At 45.2% G+C, this 17,988-nt stretch overlaps 2 protein-coding genes across 3 annotated transcripts in view; one reads left to right on the top strand and one right to left on the bottom strand.

The window, feature by feature from the left end:
* Nucleotides 1-7,920, bottom strand: part of LOC310751812 (uncharacterized protein) — a 25,836-nt gene extending 17,916 nt beyond the window's left edge. The window contains exon 1 of one of the 2 annotated variants that reach the window (XM_083591510.1): nucleotides 7,842-7,920. Coding sequence is in view for 1 of the 2 variants with exons in the window: in XM_083591509.1 (XP_083447635.1) it covers nucleotides 6,522-6,558 (37 nt within the window). In the remaining variant the exon portion in view is untranslated. Of the gene's footprint in view, nucleotides 1-6,521; nucleotides 7,559-7,841 lie in introns of those variants that run through there. The other variant, XM_083591509.1, reaches the window with a different exon arrangement.
* On the top strand, nucleotides 7,803-17,988 carry LOC310751831 (uncharacterized protein). The gene is made up of 5 exons (XM_083591557.1): nucleotides 7,803-7,937; nucleotides 10,275-10,595; nucleotides 12,289-12,600; nucleotides 15,186-15,287; nucleotides 16,956-17,988. Exons 1-5 carry the CDS (start codon nucleotides 7,895-7,897, stop codon nucleotides 16,961-16,963), a joined length of 786 nt encoding a protein of 261 aa, XP_083447683.1. The 5' UTR covers nucleotides 7,803-7,894; the 3' UTR covers nucleotides 16,964-17,988.

The raw sequence follows: 17,988 nt of genomic DNA, 5'->3' as shown, positions 1-17,988 counted from the left end.
CTTGAACCCTGACCGTAACAAATGTGGTCAAACAGCCTCGGGCCCCTTCACCCTCTGACATGCCTTAAGGCAATTCTTGTGGCTTCTTCTGATACCCGCTGTGTAAGTGATAGCATCTCTTGTTTACTCATCTTGGTCACAGGCTGCTGAGAGGTAGAAAACTGTTGCGTGTTGAAGTCCCCAGGGCCACCCCAATAACTCACACATCGCACAGAATTTTTGTTTAAGGTTTTTGGCATAATTTTGGCCACAGCTTTATTAAAATACAAAAATGTGAGTGGTTGCTTAGGCATTGGTTCCAACTATCTGCCCCCACCATGGAGGACAGACTGACATTCTGCACGATGCGAAAGTCAGAAAAGGGGAATACACTTGGGGGTAGCGACGGAGCAGGGAAGCTGCCCTCACCCGAAATGCAACCAGGAGCTCATTGCTATGGCCCGAGCCCCCTTGACAGAGTGGACAAGCAATAGTTAGCCCCCGATTCCTTTAACGGAATCCCTTGCAGCAGCAGCATTAGAGGGGCAGGCACAGCCAATCCATGCCCCTCAACCAACCAAACCATAAACCAATGCCTAACTGCAACCTTACATGTTGTGACGATTTGCTACGCAGTAGGCAAAAACCAAATGGCCCCAGCCAATCAGCCAGATGGACAAAAATCCTCCCGGGCCCCTGCCCCAAGAGCAGACGACCCCATGATAGGCATAGGAAGGTCAAAGCAAATAACTCTAATTCTATAGGGGGGTGGACGGGCAATCCGATGCACGGGCGAAAAGATGAAGCCCTAGCCTCGGGCAAGAAGTTTTAGCATTTCTGGCGGTCAATCTACAAATGGCAACATTAACTTCATCCCAACAACAAGGGAAGCCCCAATCGCATCAGTGGCCAACGATCAATTAGCCCGCCCCCAACTTTGGAGTGTCCTGGCGGCCCCCACTGCAACATGTGCTCTCCATGAAGGAGAACACGCTTTGTCAGTTTGCTTTTGCCTCCTTCTGGTCCTCTCTGCCTGGGAACTGCTCTGCCCTGACGATTTGTATGGCCAAATCTGGGAGTAGTTCCAGCGCCAAGGGTGACCAGGGTTGGGTATTTGCCGAGAGCCCACAACCCAGCAGGGCCCCTGGGTTGAGGAGGCAGGCCCCAAGAAGGAGGCTGCCTTGGCCTAAACTTCCGGAGGGAGGACTCGAACTCGGGTCTCCGTTTCCGCCAGACTTTTGAATGCCAAAATCCGAGCGATAAATGAGCGGGGCAAGGTTTAAAGGCGCAGCAGGTGAACTGCACGACGAAGCACAAATTGGGATGTTGATAGAATCACAGAGCCGTAGGGTTCGAAAAGGACCCCTCCAAAGTAGGAAACACAGCAAAATCATCCCTGACAGGCACACCACCTTGGGCTAGTTGGAGGAAAAGGTGGGATAAAAAAATATAATAAAGTAAAAACAATGAATGATAAAATTCTTTATTTTATTGTGAAAACGCAGTTTTCCTGAGGAACTTAAATGCAAAGAGCAAATACTCAGTTCGTGAATCCAGGTCACAGGCTCACCCTATTCATACACCAATGCACCCTTTAAGACAAGATTTGTGAGCAAAGAGACAATGGGGAGGTTTTCCCATTTCCTTCCTCAACTGCAGAGAAGAGTCAAAATGGCTTCAGGGTTGCTCTCCTGTACTATTTCAGACACGTGGTTTATATATTTACATATGTGTTTGCCTTGTACATTTATAAATGTATATATATATATATATATATATATATATATATATATATATATAACCTTAGAATTCCTATAACACCACCTGAGGAATCCTTGCCATGCAAAACCTCTTTTGCTGCAACCCTGGACACACACGGCTAAAATTCCTGACAGGGGGGACGATTCCATACCCGTCCTGCAACATGTGAAAATGACGTTTATTTGTTTGCTTCAACTTCCAGCATTGCACCTTGCAGCCTGGGCAATCAAGATACAGACAACGTGTAAATATATTCAGTTATATGGTGGCCTAACTTCTGCCCACCCCTAGGATATTATATAAACCCTCCTAATAATTCTGTGGATTTCCTTCTGCATAAAGCGCCATGTTGTCCTCCTTTAAGTTTTTCCTCGGATGTGATTCCTGATGCCGTTTAGGAGTCGGAAGGGTAGAATCGAATCCAAAGGAAGTTTAGGGGAAGCAGCAGCAACGTCAGTGTATCCAGGACCCACGTATATCTGAAGAGGCACTGAGGAATCTCTGCATCTACAGGGGAAATTTTACAAAGATAAGAAATATCATATCAGTTCTCTTAGGACTTCCTTCTCTGGACAGAGAAGTCTTAACAGTCTCTCTAGCTCTTTGTTTCACTTCTGATTTGCGCGTCGAGGTCCCCAAGACACCCCCCCAAAGGAAAACACAATTGACACTTAATTTTGTTTAAGGCTTTTGGCATAATTTTGGCCACAACTTTATTGAAATTACAGCAATGTAAGTGGTTGCTTAGGCATTGGTTAGCACTAACTGACCCCGCCCGGGGACAGCTCTGACATTTGCACCCCCCGCGAAGTCAGCAAGGGTAAGTCACCTGGGGAGAGAGACGGGACTGGGAACCATGCCTCACCTCTCCCCAGAATGCTCCCAGGGGCTTGCGTGGCCCTAGCCCCTTGCCAGGGGGTTTCGGATAAAAGCATGGGGAGCCCCTGGGTTCCTTTAACGGAAAACCCTTGAAGCAGCAGCAGCAGCATTTTGGAGGGGCAGGCACAGCTGAATCCATACTGTCAGGGAATCAGGAGCAGGAGCACGGGGGAGAGAGGAATTGGAGAGCGAAGGGGAAGAATCCGAGGGCAGCGTAGGGGAGTATGACAGTGGCCCAAGAGATTCCATGAGCTTCTCCAGCGAATCAGAAGATTCCCAGAAGGGGGCGCCGATGGTCAGGGCAAGGGGGGTCCCAGGGGGGATGCACCAGAAACAAGGAGCCAGAGGGGAACCCCAAAGCAGCAGTGGGGGATCGGGACCAGTTTCCCCACCAGAGCGTAGTGGGGGGGAAGAGTCACATGTGTCAGGGCCAGCGTCTCCTCCAGCGGGGAGAGAGAGGGAGTCAGGGCTGACCACGCCTCCATTGGAGAGTGGGGGAACGGAAGGGAGGTCAGTTGCAGCTAGCCCCCCCGAAGGGGGAAGCAGTGACAGCAGCAGCAGTGAAACGGTCAGGAGAAAAGTTACCGGCTGGGCGCGCGCGCCAAGTTCAAATGTACAGGCGCGGGAATAGCAGGAGACCCAGATGGGGAACCAGCTCCTAAAGCCCGCCGGAGGGAGGGAGAAGGCTCAGGGGACTCAGCGTCAGAAGAGTCTAGAAAGGGCGAGACCCCAACGGCCAGGCGGAACCAGAGGCGGAAGGAACTGAGGAAGAGGTGGAGTAAGGCTAGGATCTTAAATTGGTGTCAGGGGGGAGGAGACTCAGACGGAGCATCAGCGGTCTGACAGTTGAGACGTAGAGCTGCGCGCTGCAGCTCTGGAAGTGAAACTGAACTTCAATAAAGACTTTTGTACTTAACAACGAAGCAGCGTTGGTCCTTTGTGAGCTGGGACCTTGGGCAGCTCTGACACATACCCTTCCACCACCAGCAGCATTTTGGAGGGGCAGGCACAGCCGAATCCATACCCCCCCAGCAACCAATTCCAGACCAATGCCTAACCGCAAACCTTACAAGTTATGATGGTTTGCTACGCGGTAGGCGAAAACCAAGTGGCACACACTAATCAGCCAAATGGCAAAATTCCTACCGGGCCCCTGCCCCAAAGCAGACGACCCCATGACAGGCAATAGCAAGGTCAAGCAAACAGCCTAACATTAGGGAAGGGAGGGCGGGTGATCAGAAGCACGCAGCGAAAGAGGACGTCCGTTGCTGCGTGCCTTGTATTTAACAAATAGGGCTGTCAATCAACAAATGGCAACATCTAGATTTCCCCAGTAACAGCCCACACCTGCTTAAAGGATGGCCAAACCATTTGCCTAGTAACAGTGAGGTGTCTTGTCAGCCCCGCCCGCAACCTGTGCTCTCCATGAGGGAGAACACACTTTATACCACCAGCCTCGCAGATAGTGACTGATACTAAAACATTTTTCTGCAGCCCTGGCACCGGTGGTGTTTGACACAGCTGTGGCATGATGCTATTCTCTATATTTATTTACATTGTACTAATAGGCGCTGCACCCTTGTCCGCCCTGCTTGCCAGTCCCCCACCATTCCCCCCATATTAACTCCCTACAGCTTCCCCTTCGCACCCCATTCTGCCACTAAGCTCATAGCTCAGCTGGCTAGAGCATGGTGCTGATAATGCCAAGGTTTCGGGTTCAATCCCTGTATGAGACAGCAGGATATTCCTGCATTGCAGAGGGTTGGGATAGATGATCCACAGGGTCCCTTCTGACTCTACAAGTCTATGAAATCACATTTCCCCCTTCAGATGTCTCTTTCTCTCACTCCTTAGCTGAGCTAGATACACCAAGGGTCTGATTCAGAACAAGGCAAGATCCTCTGCTCCTGTGTCTTATGGTAGCAAAGTCAGTGGCTTGCAGAATTACTCACATGCATTGAACACAGAACTCTTCACACTGGTGCTGGAAGAGTTGAATCTGACTTCACACGTAACATTTCCTCCATAGCTGTGCAATTCCACAGGGAAGTGAAGGAGACTGACAAAGGTTAAGGATCCACTGTTGGTTTTGGCTAAAAGGGTCTGGGCTTCAGGCGGGTGATATCCCGGGATGTCCCAGGACACCTGGACTAAGTTGGACACACTATGGACCACACAAACAAGTTGGTTCTTGAGCTGAGAATCTGGGTCTTGGTTAGAGGGCTGCAAAAGCATCACCCGGGTGCTTGGAGTATAACTGTCTGATGAAGAAAACAAAGCAAGGGGCATGGTAAGAACAATCTCGGAGGAAGAGGCGCGTTTCAGATTTCTGCCCTGGCACTGCGCTTTTGAAAATTACAAAGATGAACCGAAAGGTCTAGTTCAGCATGAATGGCGATGATCTGCCTCCATGGTCAGTAATGTTTCTGGATGTCATAGACTGGTTGGAGGCAGATGAATGGGGGGGCGCAACTGGGGAACCCCCAAGTGGGGAAAAAGCTCAGAGCTCAGGGACTGGTGGTGGGACAGTGATGGGTGGCCAGAGGGAGAAGTCTGGGAAGAGGAGCTGATTTACATACAGGCTGCCTCTGATCTTGGGGGTAGTATACCTTGGAAGCTGAATGGAATCTGTTCCGGAAGTCTGTTCGACTTCTAAAACATTCGGAAACCAAGGCACGGCTTCCGATTGGCTGCAGGAAGCTCCTGCAGCTAATCAGAAGACACGGAAGCCCTGTCAGACGTTCAGGTTCCAAAGAATGTTTGAAAACCAGAACACTCACTTCCGGGTTTGCGGCATAATAAAATGCAATTGCACCATTCTCGTTCTTCCTGACTCCATCTCTTGGTAGGAAATTGGGCTCTGCCTATCCAGGGAACGAACAAAGGGCTTATTGTTTGCCCCACTGGCTTTAAAATTTAACAAACTGAAATCTGCCATTGACATGAGTAGTGCCACTGCAAACCTCAGTCTGCCCTGATCTCTTACCTCCAACAATCAGTGAAGATGTTGCATTGCTGAAATGCAAGCCACCAGCAGATGCTTTGGCACAGAAATATTGGCCAGAATCAGACCTCTGCACATTGAGGATCTCCAGTACGGCATTTCGACGGTTAGGATTAACTTTGCAAGCAAATCTGTCTCCGGGTTTTCTAACATCGCAGCTCTTGATTAAAATTGGCATTCCGTGTTCTCTTCTTTTGTACCAGCTGAATGATAATACATTGTCTTCAATATTTTCTGTAGAAGTACACGAGATCTGTACCGTCTCCCCAACATCAATGAACAGGAACCGCCAGGTCGGATGCAGGATCTGTAAGTGTGCTGGAAAAACTGTGGAGGAGACAGACCACAAGGGCCATTAACAGTTGCTGTTTCTCACTGGCCTTTCCTGCAAGAAGACATTGAAGGAGACATCACGCTGTTTGAGGATCCCTACACTGTCCTGCAACTGAAGCCCTGGAACAAGACACTTGCTAAAGGAGAAGGTGGAAAATATTTTACCTAATCTGCAAAAAGTTTCAGAGCGCATAAATATTCAACCCACCAAGTTTCTCAGGTGCTCAGACCGCTTCCAGAATCTCCTTGATTTGTGGGTGGGATTCAGTCCCATCCTAGCAAATCTAGGTTACAATTAGAGCAGATTTTGCATTATTGCACAACAACACTGCCCCCCCCCAAGACCCATAAAACATATTACAGTAAGGAAAGTGATGAGAAGCGTAGGGAAACTATTGCCTGGAGTGATGTTGCAGACAAATCAGAACTGAAACGCAAGAAATAGACAACGTAGTCTAACCTCCCTTTTGTGCAAACAAGTCGGGATGAATGCTCAACAAACAGGGTTTCTCTGGAAGCACCCCAAGAGTTAAGAGTCAGATAAAAGCATCAGAAGAAATTTTACCTGCGGAGAATAAAAAGAGGTACGCGGTCAGCGGCATTGCAGCAGCCGGAAGCCCAAAGCCCACATCGAATGTGCAGCAGCTTTAGTGGAATAAAATCTAATGTGGCGCTGGCTTCTTGCAGAGAAACCACTTCCATGTGGGCGTTGAAGTATCTTGATGGGCAGCACAGAGAAAAGTCAGTGGTGGGGGCTGTCTCACTAATTCACCTTTGAATCCTTTGCTGGTCAACAGATCACTGGCCTTATTCCAGGACAGTTTTAGGTTTTCCAAATCTCTTGCTTCTCTGCTGCTTTCTAGATATTTGTGTGTGCATGTGTGTGTTCTGCTCCAAGTTTGTTCAGCAGTCAAGTCAAGTCACCCTGCTGGTTTCAGAATTTGGGTGCCTAGTCTGGAGGGAAGATTGCCTGTCAGCTGTTTGGGGATGCCAGTTCATTAGCGATTGATTGCCATATTTTCACAATGAGTTGGCAAGGGATCTGGTTTCCCACCTATTGATTCCTGGGCAAATGCACATCCTGCATGGCATTCGCTGTGTCTCTGAGTCCCAGAACTTGCAAAGTTCCTGGTGGAGTATAGGGTCAGGTTCAAGGTGCTGGTCTTGACCTTTAAAGCCCTTTGTGGCTTAGAGCCCTCATACCTACGGGACCGCTTCTCCTGGTCTGCCCCGCAGAGGACCTTAAGGTCCATGAATAACCATAGTTTAGAGGTCCCGGACCCTAAGGAAGTCAGACTATCTTCTACCAGGGCCAGGGCCTTTTCAGTGATGGCCCCAACCTGGTGGAATGCTCTGTCCCAGGAAACCAGGGCCCTTCAGGATTTAACCTCCTTCCGTCAGGCCTGTAAGACAGAGCTATTCCGCCTGGCCTTTAATTTGAATTCAGCCTGATCTTTCATTTCCCTTTCCTTCCCTCCCCCTCCCCTTTGATGAAGATCACCCGCTCTGAGACCCCACAGCTAATTCTCCCCTGGCCTCCTCGCTGGCCCAAGTAGGACCAATTCAGCCAGCTAGCCCTGGGGATTATCTAATTGATTTTTTATTTTTGAATTTTATTGTTATGTTTTTATATCGTATTTTATGCTGTTTTATAATTAAGTGTTTTAAATTTGTTGTTAGCCGCCTTGAGCCCAGTTTTTGAACTGGGAAGGGTGAGGTATAAATAAAATTTTATTATTATTCTTAAAGGAAAGCAGCTGGTGGGAGTTCTTTGTGCCTTTATAAGCAACCTCTGCTTGTGTTTTTTTTGAAAAGAAGCTTCTGCAGAGCCTCTGTCAGCAGGAAATGAAAAAGGCACCAGAAGCACCAGGAACCAGGAACCCACCCCGATAGTGACCAGATCTGCTTCACAGTTCAGAAGCTGAAGGAGCCTCTGAGATGCTCTTGCATTTTGCAGCGATGATTCTGTCCCTTCTGCATAGTATGTACAATTTTTGCTTTTTAAATAGGATCTCTTTAAAGGTTTCTTCTCACACCAGTTGCTTATGCTCAGGAAAACCTCAAGAAACAGCAGGCATTTTATCTGATTTACATAAAACCAAGTTGAATTAGTTTTTAAAACAGTACACACAATAAAGTTAGGTTTAAAAACAATACAGAATAACCCCTAAGGCAGGGAGAGGCTTTCGCCCAGGCAGGAAAACTTGTAAAAACAAAAATGTCTTCAATAGTTTTCAGAAAAATCATTTAAATATTAATAGTTTGTTATATCTAATACAGCTTCAGTAAATGTATATTTTTTGAACATGTTATATCTTTCTATCATCTATCTATCTATCTATCTATCTATCGATCTGTCTATCATGATATGTTATTGATTAACAAAAAAGTGCAAAGATAACAAAAAAAGAGAAAACAAAGAATAAAAAATGTAAACCACAAAGCCTGGGAGGACAAAAGTACAATGCAAAGATTCCCTTTGCAAATAATAAAGATATATAAAAATAAAAGTATTATCCACCTGTGCATTCTTTCATTGTTTAAGAATAAATGTTCTGCATAGGCTTACATGAGCCAGATATTTACATATACAGTACCGAGCGACCATGTGCCTCAGTATTTGTGTAATAATTAAAATAAAGCCCAAGAGATAGATAGATAGATAGATAGATAGATAGATGATAGATAGATAATTCGAACTCTGCTGGTTTAGATATTTTCACTTTCTGAATTTTTTTTCAATAAGGACAGTTTGCAAAACCCTTGAATACCTGCAGTCCAAATCATTACAGCTTAATTTTTATAGCTTATTAAAATCAGAATATTTGTGTTCTTACATTCCCATTTTTAAAGCAAAAAAAGAAAAGTGTGCTACAAACATTCCACCTTACCTAGGGCATTAAGTAAAGCTTTGCTTGGATGCCTCAAGTAATAGTTAAAGAATAGGCATGCCTGCCGTTAAAATGCATGAAATTGACAGTCGCCAAAGAACCACGGTCCAAAATTTGTGATGTGAATTAATAATACCAATGCCGGTTGTATAACACATGCGTATTTGTGAACGATTTTGCAAAAAAAAGTGCATTTTTGCAAGCAATTTCCCATAACATAACGTAGCTTTGTTTTCACATTGTTTTCACTAATAGCTGCACACTTTTGGGTTGGACAGCTACCCTGAAATATTCAGAGTAATGTGAATTTTGTAGGAATGCTGTGTTTCAATCTGCTTACGTTTTCAGGAAGCACAAATTAGGTTGGTTCCCATTGAAATGAAAGCTGAACAAACTTCTCTCCCATCCGAAACCTTCAGCAGTCTTGACAAATAGCAAGATGCGCTTCAATTAAACGATGAGTGTTTCTTATTTTCATGATGCCATTTCTTTTAATTTGACAAAAAGAACCACATTTTTAATTCTATATAGTACAATCTACTGATTCAGTTTCAGTAATCAGTAAAGCATATTTATCTCTGCGCACATTGAATAAATATTTGAAGTTTCTTATTTGGAACCTGGTTTAGGAACTTGATTGACATGTCTCCTTCCCAGAGGAGCAAAAAGGAGGTTGGTTTTCTTTTTGCAGCTTTCAGTTTATAAAGTTTCTTAAGCACATTTCTTTGGCAGGGCAGTTGCTCCCCACAAGAAATCTGCTTGGAATTACAGTAGTTGCTAATTATTTAACGTAAAAATTTTACGTTTTAGCAGTGCATCTCATTTTAGGGGGTAAAACTTAAATTTTGCAAACTATGTTTTGGTGTGTGGGGAATTCAAATCTGCCATTACTTTTGTGACCGGACAACATTTAGCTTGGTAAGGCTACATCTGATGAAGAAGCACATAAACTGCTTTCGGAAAACCAGATAATATTAATTTTTCCTTCTGAAAATGTCAAGTAATGCTGAATTAGCAGCAGCAGCAGCAGAAAATAATTAATAATAATAAATATAACTGCAAGTGCTTGGCGATTATTTTACTTATCAAGCAAAACTAAATTATATTAATTTAACCTAAATATCTTTTGAATTCTCAAGTTATGTTACAACTTTTCTTTTCGAAGTTGAAAGTTGAAAAATTCAACATGTCATTTTTTGTGTGTGTGCATATTTTTCTTAAGATTTAGTAATCCTTCTGTATCTTACCCTCCCTCAAGTGACAACCTAGACAGGGGCAGGTAAAGGGAGAAGCAGCAAACAGGTCTGTCATACGCACCCTATTTTAAAAGAAACGTTTTATAGTCATGGGGTGGTCATCTTGGTTTTCAGTTTAGTGGGACCAACCAAATAGGACCAACCACACATCCCTTTGCTTCCCTGTTGCAGCTGCTGGATCACAGGGGATCACCGAAATCCTACAGACGCTGGCAAGGGTCTCAGCACCTCCTGGCGCCACTGTCAACATCAGCTGCAACATTCCAGAAGGGACTTTTGTGTCGGTAGTGAGCTGGTACAAAGAGGAACAGGAAGGGGGACTGCGTAAGATTGCAGAGAATTATACCACTCAAAAACCAGGAGGAAAACCCCCAAGCCAAGTGAATCTGACCCGACACAATGTCCAGGGAAGAGATTCTGGGGTGTATTACTGTGTTGGAGCTATGGCTCAGAAATTCACCTTCCTGAGTGGGATGAGGCTGATCGTCTTAGGTGAGTGGCTCAGCAGATGTCAAATGCTCTTGTTCATTTAATATACACCCAGTCCACTTGCAAACCTGCCATAGGCCCCTAAAGGTAAAGGGACCCCTGACCATTAGGTCCAGTTGTGTCTGACTCTGGGGTTGCAGCGCTCATCTCGCTTTATTGGCCGAGGGAGCCGGTGTACAGCTTCTGGGTCATGTGGCCAGCAGGACTGAGCCGCTTCTGGTGAACCAGAGCAGCGCACGGAAACGCTGTTTACCTTCCCGCCGGAGCGGTACCTATTCATCTACTTGCACTTTGATGTCTTAGGTGAGTGGCTCAGCAGATGTCAAATGCGCTTCTTGCTTATTTAATATACACCCAGTCCACTTGCAAACCTGCCATAGGCCCCTAGCAAGTTTCAAACAACAGCACACAAAAACCTGCCCAATATCTCCTCAAGTGAAGAAAGACCCACAAAATAATTGAGTTTCTTTGCAATCTCCCCAACACCTTTTAGTTAATCCTTTCACAGCTTTGTTATTTGCCGCACCTGCCTGCCTGCCTGGTTTCCTGCCGCAGATATATTTTAAAAACATTTATTTTTTATTTATTTTATTTTATTTATAAACATTTATTTATTTTTAAACATATATTTAAAGACATTTTTATTTGTTTCTCCTAATCTGTTAAGCATTCTGCTCCCCAAACCTTATACAGTGGTACCTCGGGTTAAGAACTTAATTCGTTCTGGAGGTCTGCCCTTAACCTGAAACTGTTCTTAACCTGAAGCACCACTTTAGCTAATGGGGCCTCCCGCTGATGCCACACGATTTCTGTTCTCATCCATAAGCAAAGTTCTTAACCCAAGGTACTGGATTTCTGGATAAGCGGAGTCTGTAACCTGAAGCGTATGTAACCTGAAGCGTATGTAACCTGAGGTGCCACTGTGTTCTGTTAATTTTGCTTTGTGAGTCTCTCTCCACCCTGCTCTAATCCATGTCTGGACGCAGCTTCCACTTCTTTAAACAAGCTCTCTTGCCTTTTTTGCTTTTTGCTTTTGTTAATACTAATACAGTCATACCTTGGAAGTTCTACAGAATCCGTTATGGAAGTCCGTTCGTCTTCCAAAATGTTCAGAAACCAAAGTGCAGCTTCTGATTGGCTGCAGGAAGCTCCTGCAGCCAATCGGAAGCCGTGGAACACCGGTCGGACATTCGGGTTCCGAAGAATGTTTGAAAACCGGAACAGTCACTTCCAGGCTTGCGGCATTCTGGAGCCAAAACGTTTGAGAACTAAGCAGTTTGAAATCCAAGGTACAACCATACTACTAGTAGATATTGGTACGGCAAGTCTTAAGCTACTATGGCTTAGATTTAAATTAGGGTCTGTAGCATTTTATTTATTTATTATTGCATTTACACTTTTTTCCCAAGGAGCTCCAGGTATTGCACTTGGTTCAGCTGCTCCTCACTGATCCCCACAACATCCCTGTGAGGGAGGCTAGGCTGAGACCGGCCCAAAGCGAGCTTCCTGAATGGGGATTTGAACCCAGGTCTCTTCCAGGCCCTAGTCCAACCCTCTAACTCCTGCAACGGTCGTTGGGATGGCTGTTTATTGGGTCTAGTTCTTTGAGGAGCCATGTCACCCCCATGAAACCTATAAGAGGGATTAAGATAACGATCTGATGAGCTATTCTCATGTGATTCTCCTTCTCTCCTAGGTTCTTCTGGGCCAAGACTTTCCCTCCTTGCTCCTTCCGCTGCAGAAGACACAGAGATCTCCCATCACCTTCCCCTCCTCTGCCTCCTGATCGACGCGAACCCTGGTGAGGATACTTTCTCTTGGGATATTGGTGGGGAAACCTCTCAGGACCGGAAGGATGGTGAGGTGATCGATGGGGAAGGAGCCTTCACCGTTTGGAGTCTGAAACTGATTCCTCCAGAGAGATGGAGCCAAGGGATGGCTTATTCCTGTTCAGACCAGGAGAAAAGAAACATCAGTGCAGTGGTCCCTTCAAACACAGTGTCGGCAGGTAGAGTGATATGAGTTTGTGGGGTCAGACTGTATGATGATGATGATAATTGTTGTTGTTTTTTTGTTATTTATGCCCCGCCCATCTGGCTGGGTTTCCTCAGCCACTCTGGGCAGCTCCCAACTGAACATTAAAAACACAATACAGCATTAAATATTAAAAACTTCCCTAAACAGGGCTGCCTTCAGATGTCTTTTAAAAGTAAGATAGTTGCTTATTGCCTTGATATCTGTTGGGAGGGTGTTCCACAGGGCGGGAGCCACTACCGAGAAGGCCCTCTGCCTGGTTCCCTGCAACCTCAGTTCTCACAGCGAGGGAACTGCCAGAAGGCCCTCGGAGCTGGACCTCAGTGTCCGGGCTGAACGATGGGGGTGGAGACGCTCCTTCAGGTATACAGGACCGAGGCCGTATGATGCCCTGAGTCCCTTCCAGTTCTTGGGTTCCTGCACTTTGGGGCATAGTAGTGATGACAGCAAGTTGTCAAACCAGTCCCTTTGCCTGGGCAGTGGTTGTGGCTCACACCACGATTAGCGTAACCAAATAATTTGCTCTGTGCCGTAGAATGAGTGAATGTGCCTTCCCATCCCCTCACCTGGCTGCTAGGTAGGTGAACCATTGCAAGAAATGTTGGTATCTGAAGAAGTGTGCATGCACATGAAAGCTCATACCAATAACAAACTTAGTTGGTCTCTAAGGTGCTACTGGAAGGAAATTTTTTTGTTTGTTTCCATTGCAAGAAAGAGAGTGGTTTGTAAAGCTGAGCAGAAATCAGGCTGGAAGTTGTAGATACAGTGACCTGCCTGCTCTGCGCTGGATCCAAAGTGGTGAATAACGGAGCAGGAATATATTTTGGGGTGTTAATGTTGCCATGCTCAGTTTGCATATATGTGCAAATGTTCCTACTGGAAGACCGGACAAATGCTAGAACATTAGCAGTGGCAAAGTTTTCACGGTGGTTGCAAGGACCAATGATTCCTATATTCTGAACACAATGCTTGTTTAACCTGGAGGTAGGCTGTATGAATTGTGTATTGCTTTGTAATGATTTGTTGGGTCTCTGGGCCGTAATAAAGATTGTATTGTATTGTATATATGTGCAAATATAACCAGATATCCTGACGACACCACAGTCTCCACTGACCTTCATTCCAAGGAAACCGAACTCTGGTTAAGTGCCCTTTCACCTCTCAGAGATTGGGGTGGCATTCAACAGTATGATATAATGGGTAATTCAATCTATCTGTCATACAGAGCACAAAAATACTATTCAAACAGAAATAAATATTACTGCAAGAGTAGGAAAGTGCAAGCATTGCAGTACCTGGAAGCACATCATCATCTGTGGATGCAGGTGTGTTACGATGTAATATCGCTCTTCCAGACCAATTTTCCAGGGCATGTTGTGCTACACAAGCACACCCTTTTATGGTTTGAATTTGAAGAAAGCGTAGAGCTTCTAGCAGTGCCGTCAGGGCAAGAATCTGAGGCATAAGTCTAGGTGCCTCAGCAGTCTATGCGGGGGTCCCCAAATACAAGACAGATGGCTTACACACCCACCCCATTTTAAAGGAAATTAAGTAATCCACAATCCCCCTAAGACCCAAGCGCTACCCTCCATCTCAAGCTGCTAAGAGGCACCAACCCATATCTTTATTATATTTATGTTCCTTACAAATCACCCTTCCTCCAGAATAGCTTGGGGTGTTGTACAACAAGATATGAAAAACAAAATACTTTACAATATTTTTTTTTAAAAAAAAACACGTATTCAGACTAATCTCTTTAAAAAAGGAAACCACCGATCCACATTGCTAAAGGTAAAGGTAAAGGTAAAGGTACCCCTGCCCGTACGGGCCAGTCTTGCCAGACTCTAGGGTTGTGCGCTCATCTCACTCTATAGGCCAGGAGCCAGCGCTGTCCAGAGACACTTCCGGGTCACGTGGCCAGCGTGACAAGCTGCATCTGGCAAGCCAGCACAGCACACGGAACGCCGTTTACCTTCCCGCTAGTAAGCGGTCCCTATTTATCTACTTGCACCCGGAGGTGCTTCCGAACTGCTAGGTTGGCAGGCGCTGGGACCGAGTGACAGGAGCGCACCCCGCCGCGGGGATTCGAACCGCCGACCTTTCGATCGGCAAGTCCTAGGCGCTGAGGCTTTAACCCACAGCGCCACCCACGTCCCTGATCCACATTGCTACCGATGGCTAAACATCTCATAATCTCAAACTGTGTTTGGACGTGTTAAAAATGTCGTTTATGCTGACATCTGAAGACCAGCAAGGTGCGAGAAAAGCGGAAGTCTACGGGGAGACTGTACCAGAGTCAGGGCCACAAAGAGAGCCCTTCTAGGTGTTCCCTCGCCGCAAATTGTGGCAGGGACTATAAGTGGACTTGGGGTTGCCATTATGGAACTCAGTAGGGAAGAGGAAGGTGGAGGCAATGCTGGGATTAGTTGGCTCTGATTGTCACTGGCTCTGGCGCCACCTGCTGGTGGCCTCCCTGCCTTCTGCCCTACCAGTCTCAGTGAGAACCTGGGTCCATGGGTTAGTCAGCTTAGCACTGCTGTTTCTCTGTTCTTCTTTTAGCAGGAACCTGCTTCTTTACATTGTATTATAGAGTCCCCTGCTTGGCCATCATCCTGTGGATCCCACCATTGGTCCTCTGCTTCAGAAAGCGTTTGGGCAGAGGTAATTATGTGTTTGCAAGCGGGATAGCGAGTAATTGGAAAAATGCAGAAGAGCTGGGGTGAACCAATGGAGAAAAAACCCGAAAAATATTATAATTTTAGAATATCTAACTGTGAAGATACACAAAACAAAAGGGTATGAGGTCAGTGAGAAGGAGGGGGATTGGTCTGAGAAGATATTGAATTATTTGGGCAGGTTTGAACAATTTGGGGCAATTAAAATGTTAAAAGTTAAATAAACCTTGTGGAGGGAGGAGTGTTAATGTATATAGAATTGTACATATGGTTGATTTGAATATGTTATTATTGATTATGTATACCCAATGTATCAGCCACCTGGTGGGGTTTCACTGTTTGTGTTTTGGTTGTTGGTAAAAAAAAATTTTAATTTAAAAAAGAAAAAGAAAAAGCGGGACTGCATTGAACCCAGCCAGTCAAAGCCTTTTATGCCTCCTTGGGAACCCAGAACCACCAGCAAACAAGGATCAAAGAGGGAGACCCTATAGGAAACTGCTGGTGGGGAGAAGGGCAGGTGAACCCCATAGAATTCAATGGGTTCTTTTCTCTTCACTGGCTGACGTGGGAAAAGAGGGGGGAAATCAACTAAGGTTGCAATACACTGGTCCCAAATGTGCAGCATTAGCAAAGAGGGTCCCAGATCTGACCCGCCCCCCTTCCTACTGTTGCAGGAACTTCCAACTCTCTGTCCCGGTCAGAGATTTGATGTCAGTCAGGCTAAAACGGAGTTTGGGGGTTTTTTTTTGCAGAAGTGGGGGGTTGCAAACAAAGAAACAACTTGGATCTGAAGTACGCGGTACCTTGGTTCCTGAATGGCTTACCGTATTTTTCGCTCTATAAGACACACTTTTCCCCTCCTAAAAAGTAAGGGGAAATGTTTGTGCGTCTTATGGAGCGCATGCAGGCTCTGCAGCTATCCCAGAAGCCAGAACAGCAAGAGGGAGCACTGTGCTAGTTTCTGGCTCTGTCCCTTCCCCCACCTCCTGCAAAAGCCCGCAAGAGCTGCGCGGAGCGTGTGTGCGGGTCTTGGGGGCTTTTCCCTGAGGAGGGAGTGCGGCTCTTGGGGGCTTTTGCGGGAGATGGGGGAAGGGACAGAGCGCGGCTAAGCCAGAAGCTAGAACAAGTGTGTGCAAGCGCCGCACACACGCTCCACGCGGCTTGTGAAAGGGAGCGCTGAGCAGAGCCTGGGAAACATACAGGCTCTGTTCAGCGCTCCATTTAAAGAATATTTTTTTCTTGCATTCCCCCTCTAAAAATTAGGTGCGTCTTGTGGTCAGGTGCGTCTTATAGAGCGAAAGATACGGTAGCTGTTGAACAAATTGGTTCCCGAACGCCACAAACCCGGAAGTGAGTGTTCCAGATTGCGAACGTTTTTCGGAACGTCCAACGCAGCTTCCGGTTGAGTGCAGGAAGCTCCTGCAGCCAATTGGAAGCTGCGCCTTGGTTTTCGAACGGTTTCGGGAGTCGAACGGACTCCCAGAATGGATTAAGTTCAACAACCAAGGTACTGCTGTATGTCCAAAGCGGTCCAGGTCCCCCAACATGGGATCTCAAGAACCACTCTAAACCTCTCCAGGTGATTTCTCATCCTTCGTTCCTAACAAAGCATCTCTGGAATCTGGCTTTTGACCTTTCTGTTTTCTGTTCCAAGCTGAATAGGTCACAGCAGCTAAGAAGAAACATGGAGTCTACAGGAGGAATGTGGAGAAGTAGAAAAGGAGACTCCTGAATTTAACACCCTTTGCTAACCTGTTCTCTGTTATTTCTTTCTAGATTTATTTGCTTCTTATTGTATAACATGTTGGAAAACCTTTAATAAAATTGTAAAACGTATAAAATGTGTTGTACTAGGATCATTACTATTATGGTGGTTTTTACTATTTTATTTTACTATTTTTCTCTTTTTCCTTTTTCCTTTCCTTTTTTTATGCATTGTTCTCTCTTATTTCTTTCTTAATCAGTTTGTTTTTAATTGTATAATATGTTGGAAAACCTTTAATAAAATTGATTGTAAAAACAAGAAATCATTCTGAATGATGGACACCCAGGGGAATTTTTTTTAAGGGTCGCATTCTGCAGCATATTCCAATGGCCCAGTTTTACATGCCATTGCAGAAGGGAGACTCCTTTAATTTGTGTTTCTCTCAGTTTATCCCTTTCTCATTCTTCAGTTCCCACTTCTCTAAATATCCACATCAGATTGCGAGTCTTGAAAATAAATCAGCATTTTGGTGCAAATTTCTCCTAATATACATAGGTTAGAATGCAATTTTGCCTAATACGCACAATATTGCCTAATATTTTTTACAAAGCAATATACTGGAATATGTTTCCCACAAAATACTCATTCGGAATTTGTAGAATGATGGTGATGACTTATTATTTATACCCCACCCATCTGGCTGGGTTTCCCCAGCCACTCTGGGCAGCTCCCAACCAAATATTAAAAACACAATACTGTACAGCATTAAACATTAAAAACTTCCCTAAACAGGGAATGTGTGTTTCAATTAGATTTTAATCTTTTTGAATGTTTCAAGTAATGTTTTTGCTGTTTTTACTCACACTTTTTTGTTTTATTTTATTGTTTTATTCTTTTTTGTAAACTGCTTTGAGGTTCTTTACAATCAAACAGGCACAGAAGTTTTATGAAATCAATAAATAAAACAAACCTTTCAGTAATA

This window comes from Podarcis filfolensis, assembly GCF_964270895.1.
Source record: "Podarcis filfolensis genome assembly, chromosome: 16".
NCBI classification, from domain to species: domain Eukaryota; kingdom Metazoa; phylum Chordata; class Lepidosauria; order Squamata; family Lacertidae; genus Podarcis; species Podarcis filfolensis.
Note: the sequence above shows the minus strand (reverse complement) of the source record. Positions and strands in the feature narration are given on the sequence as shown.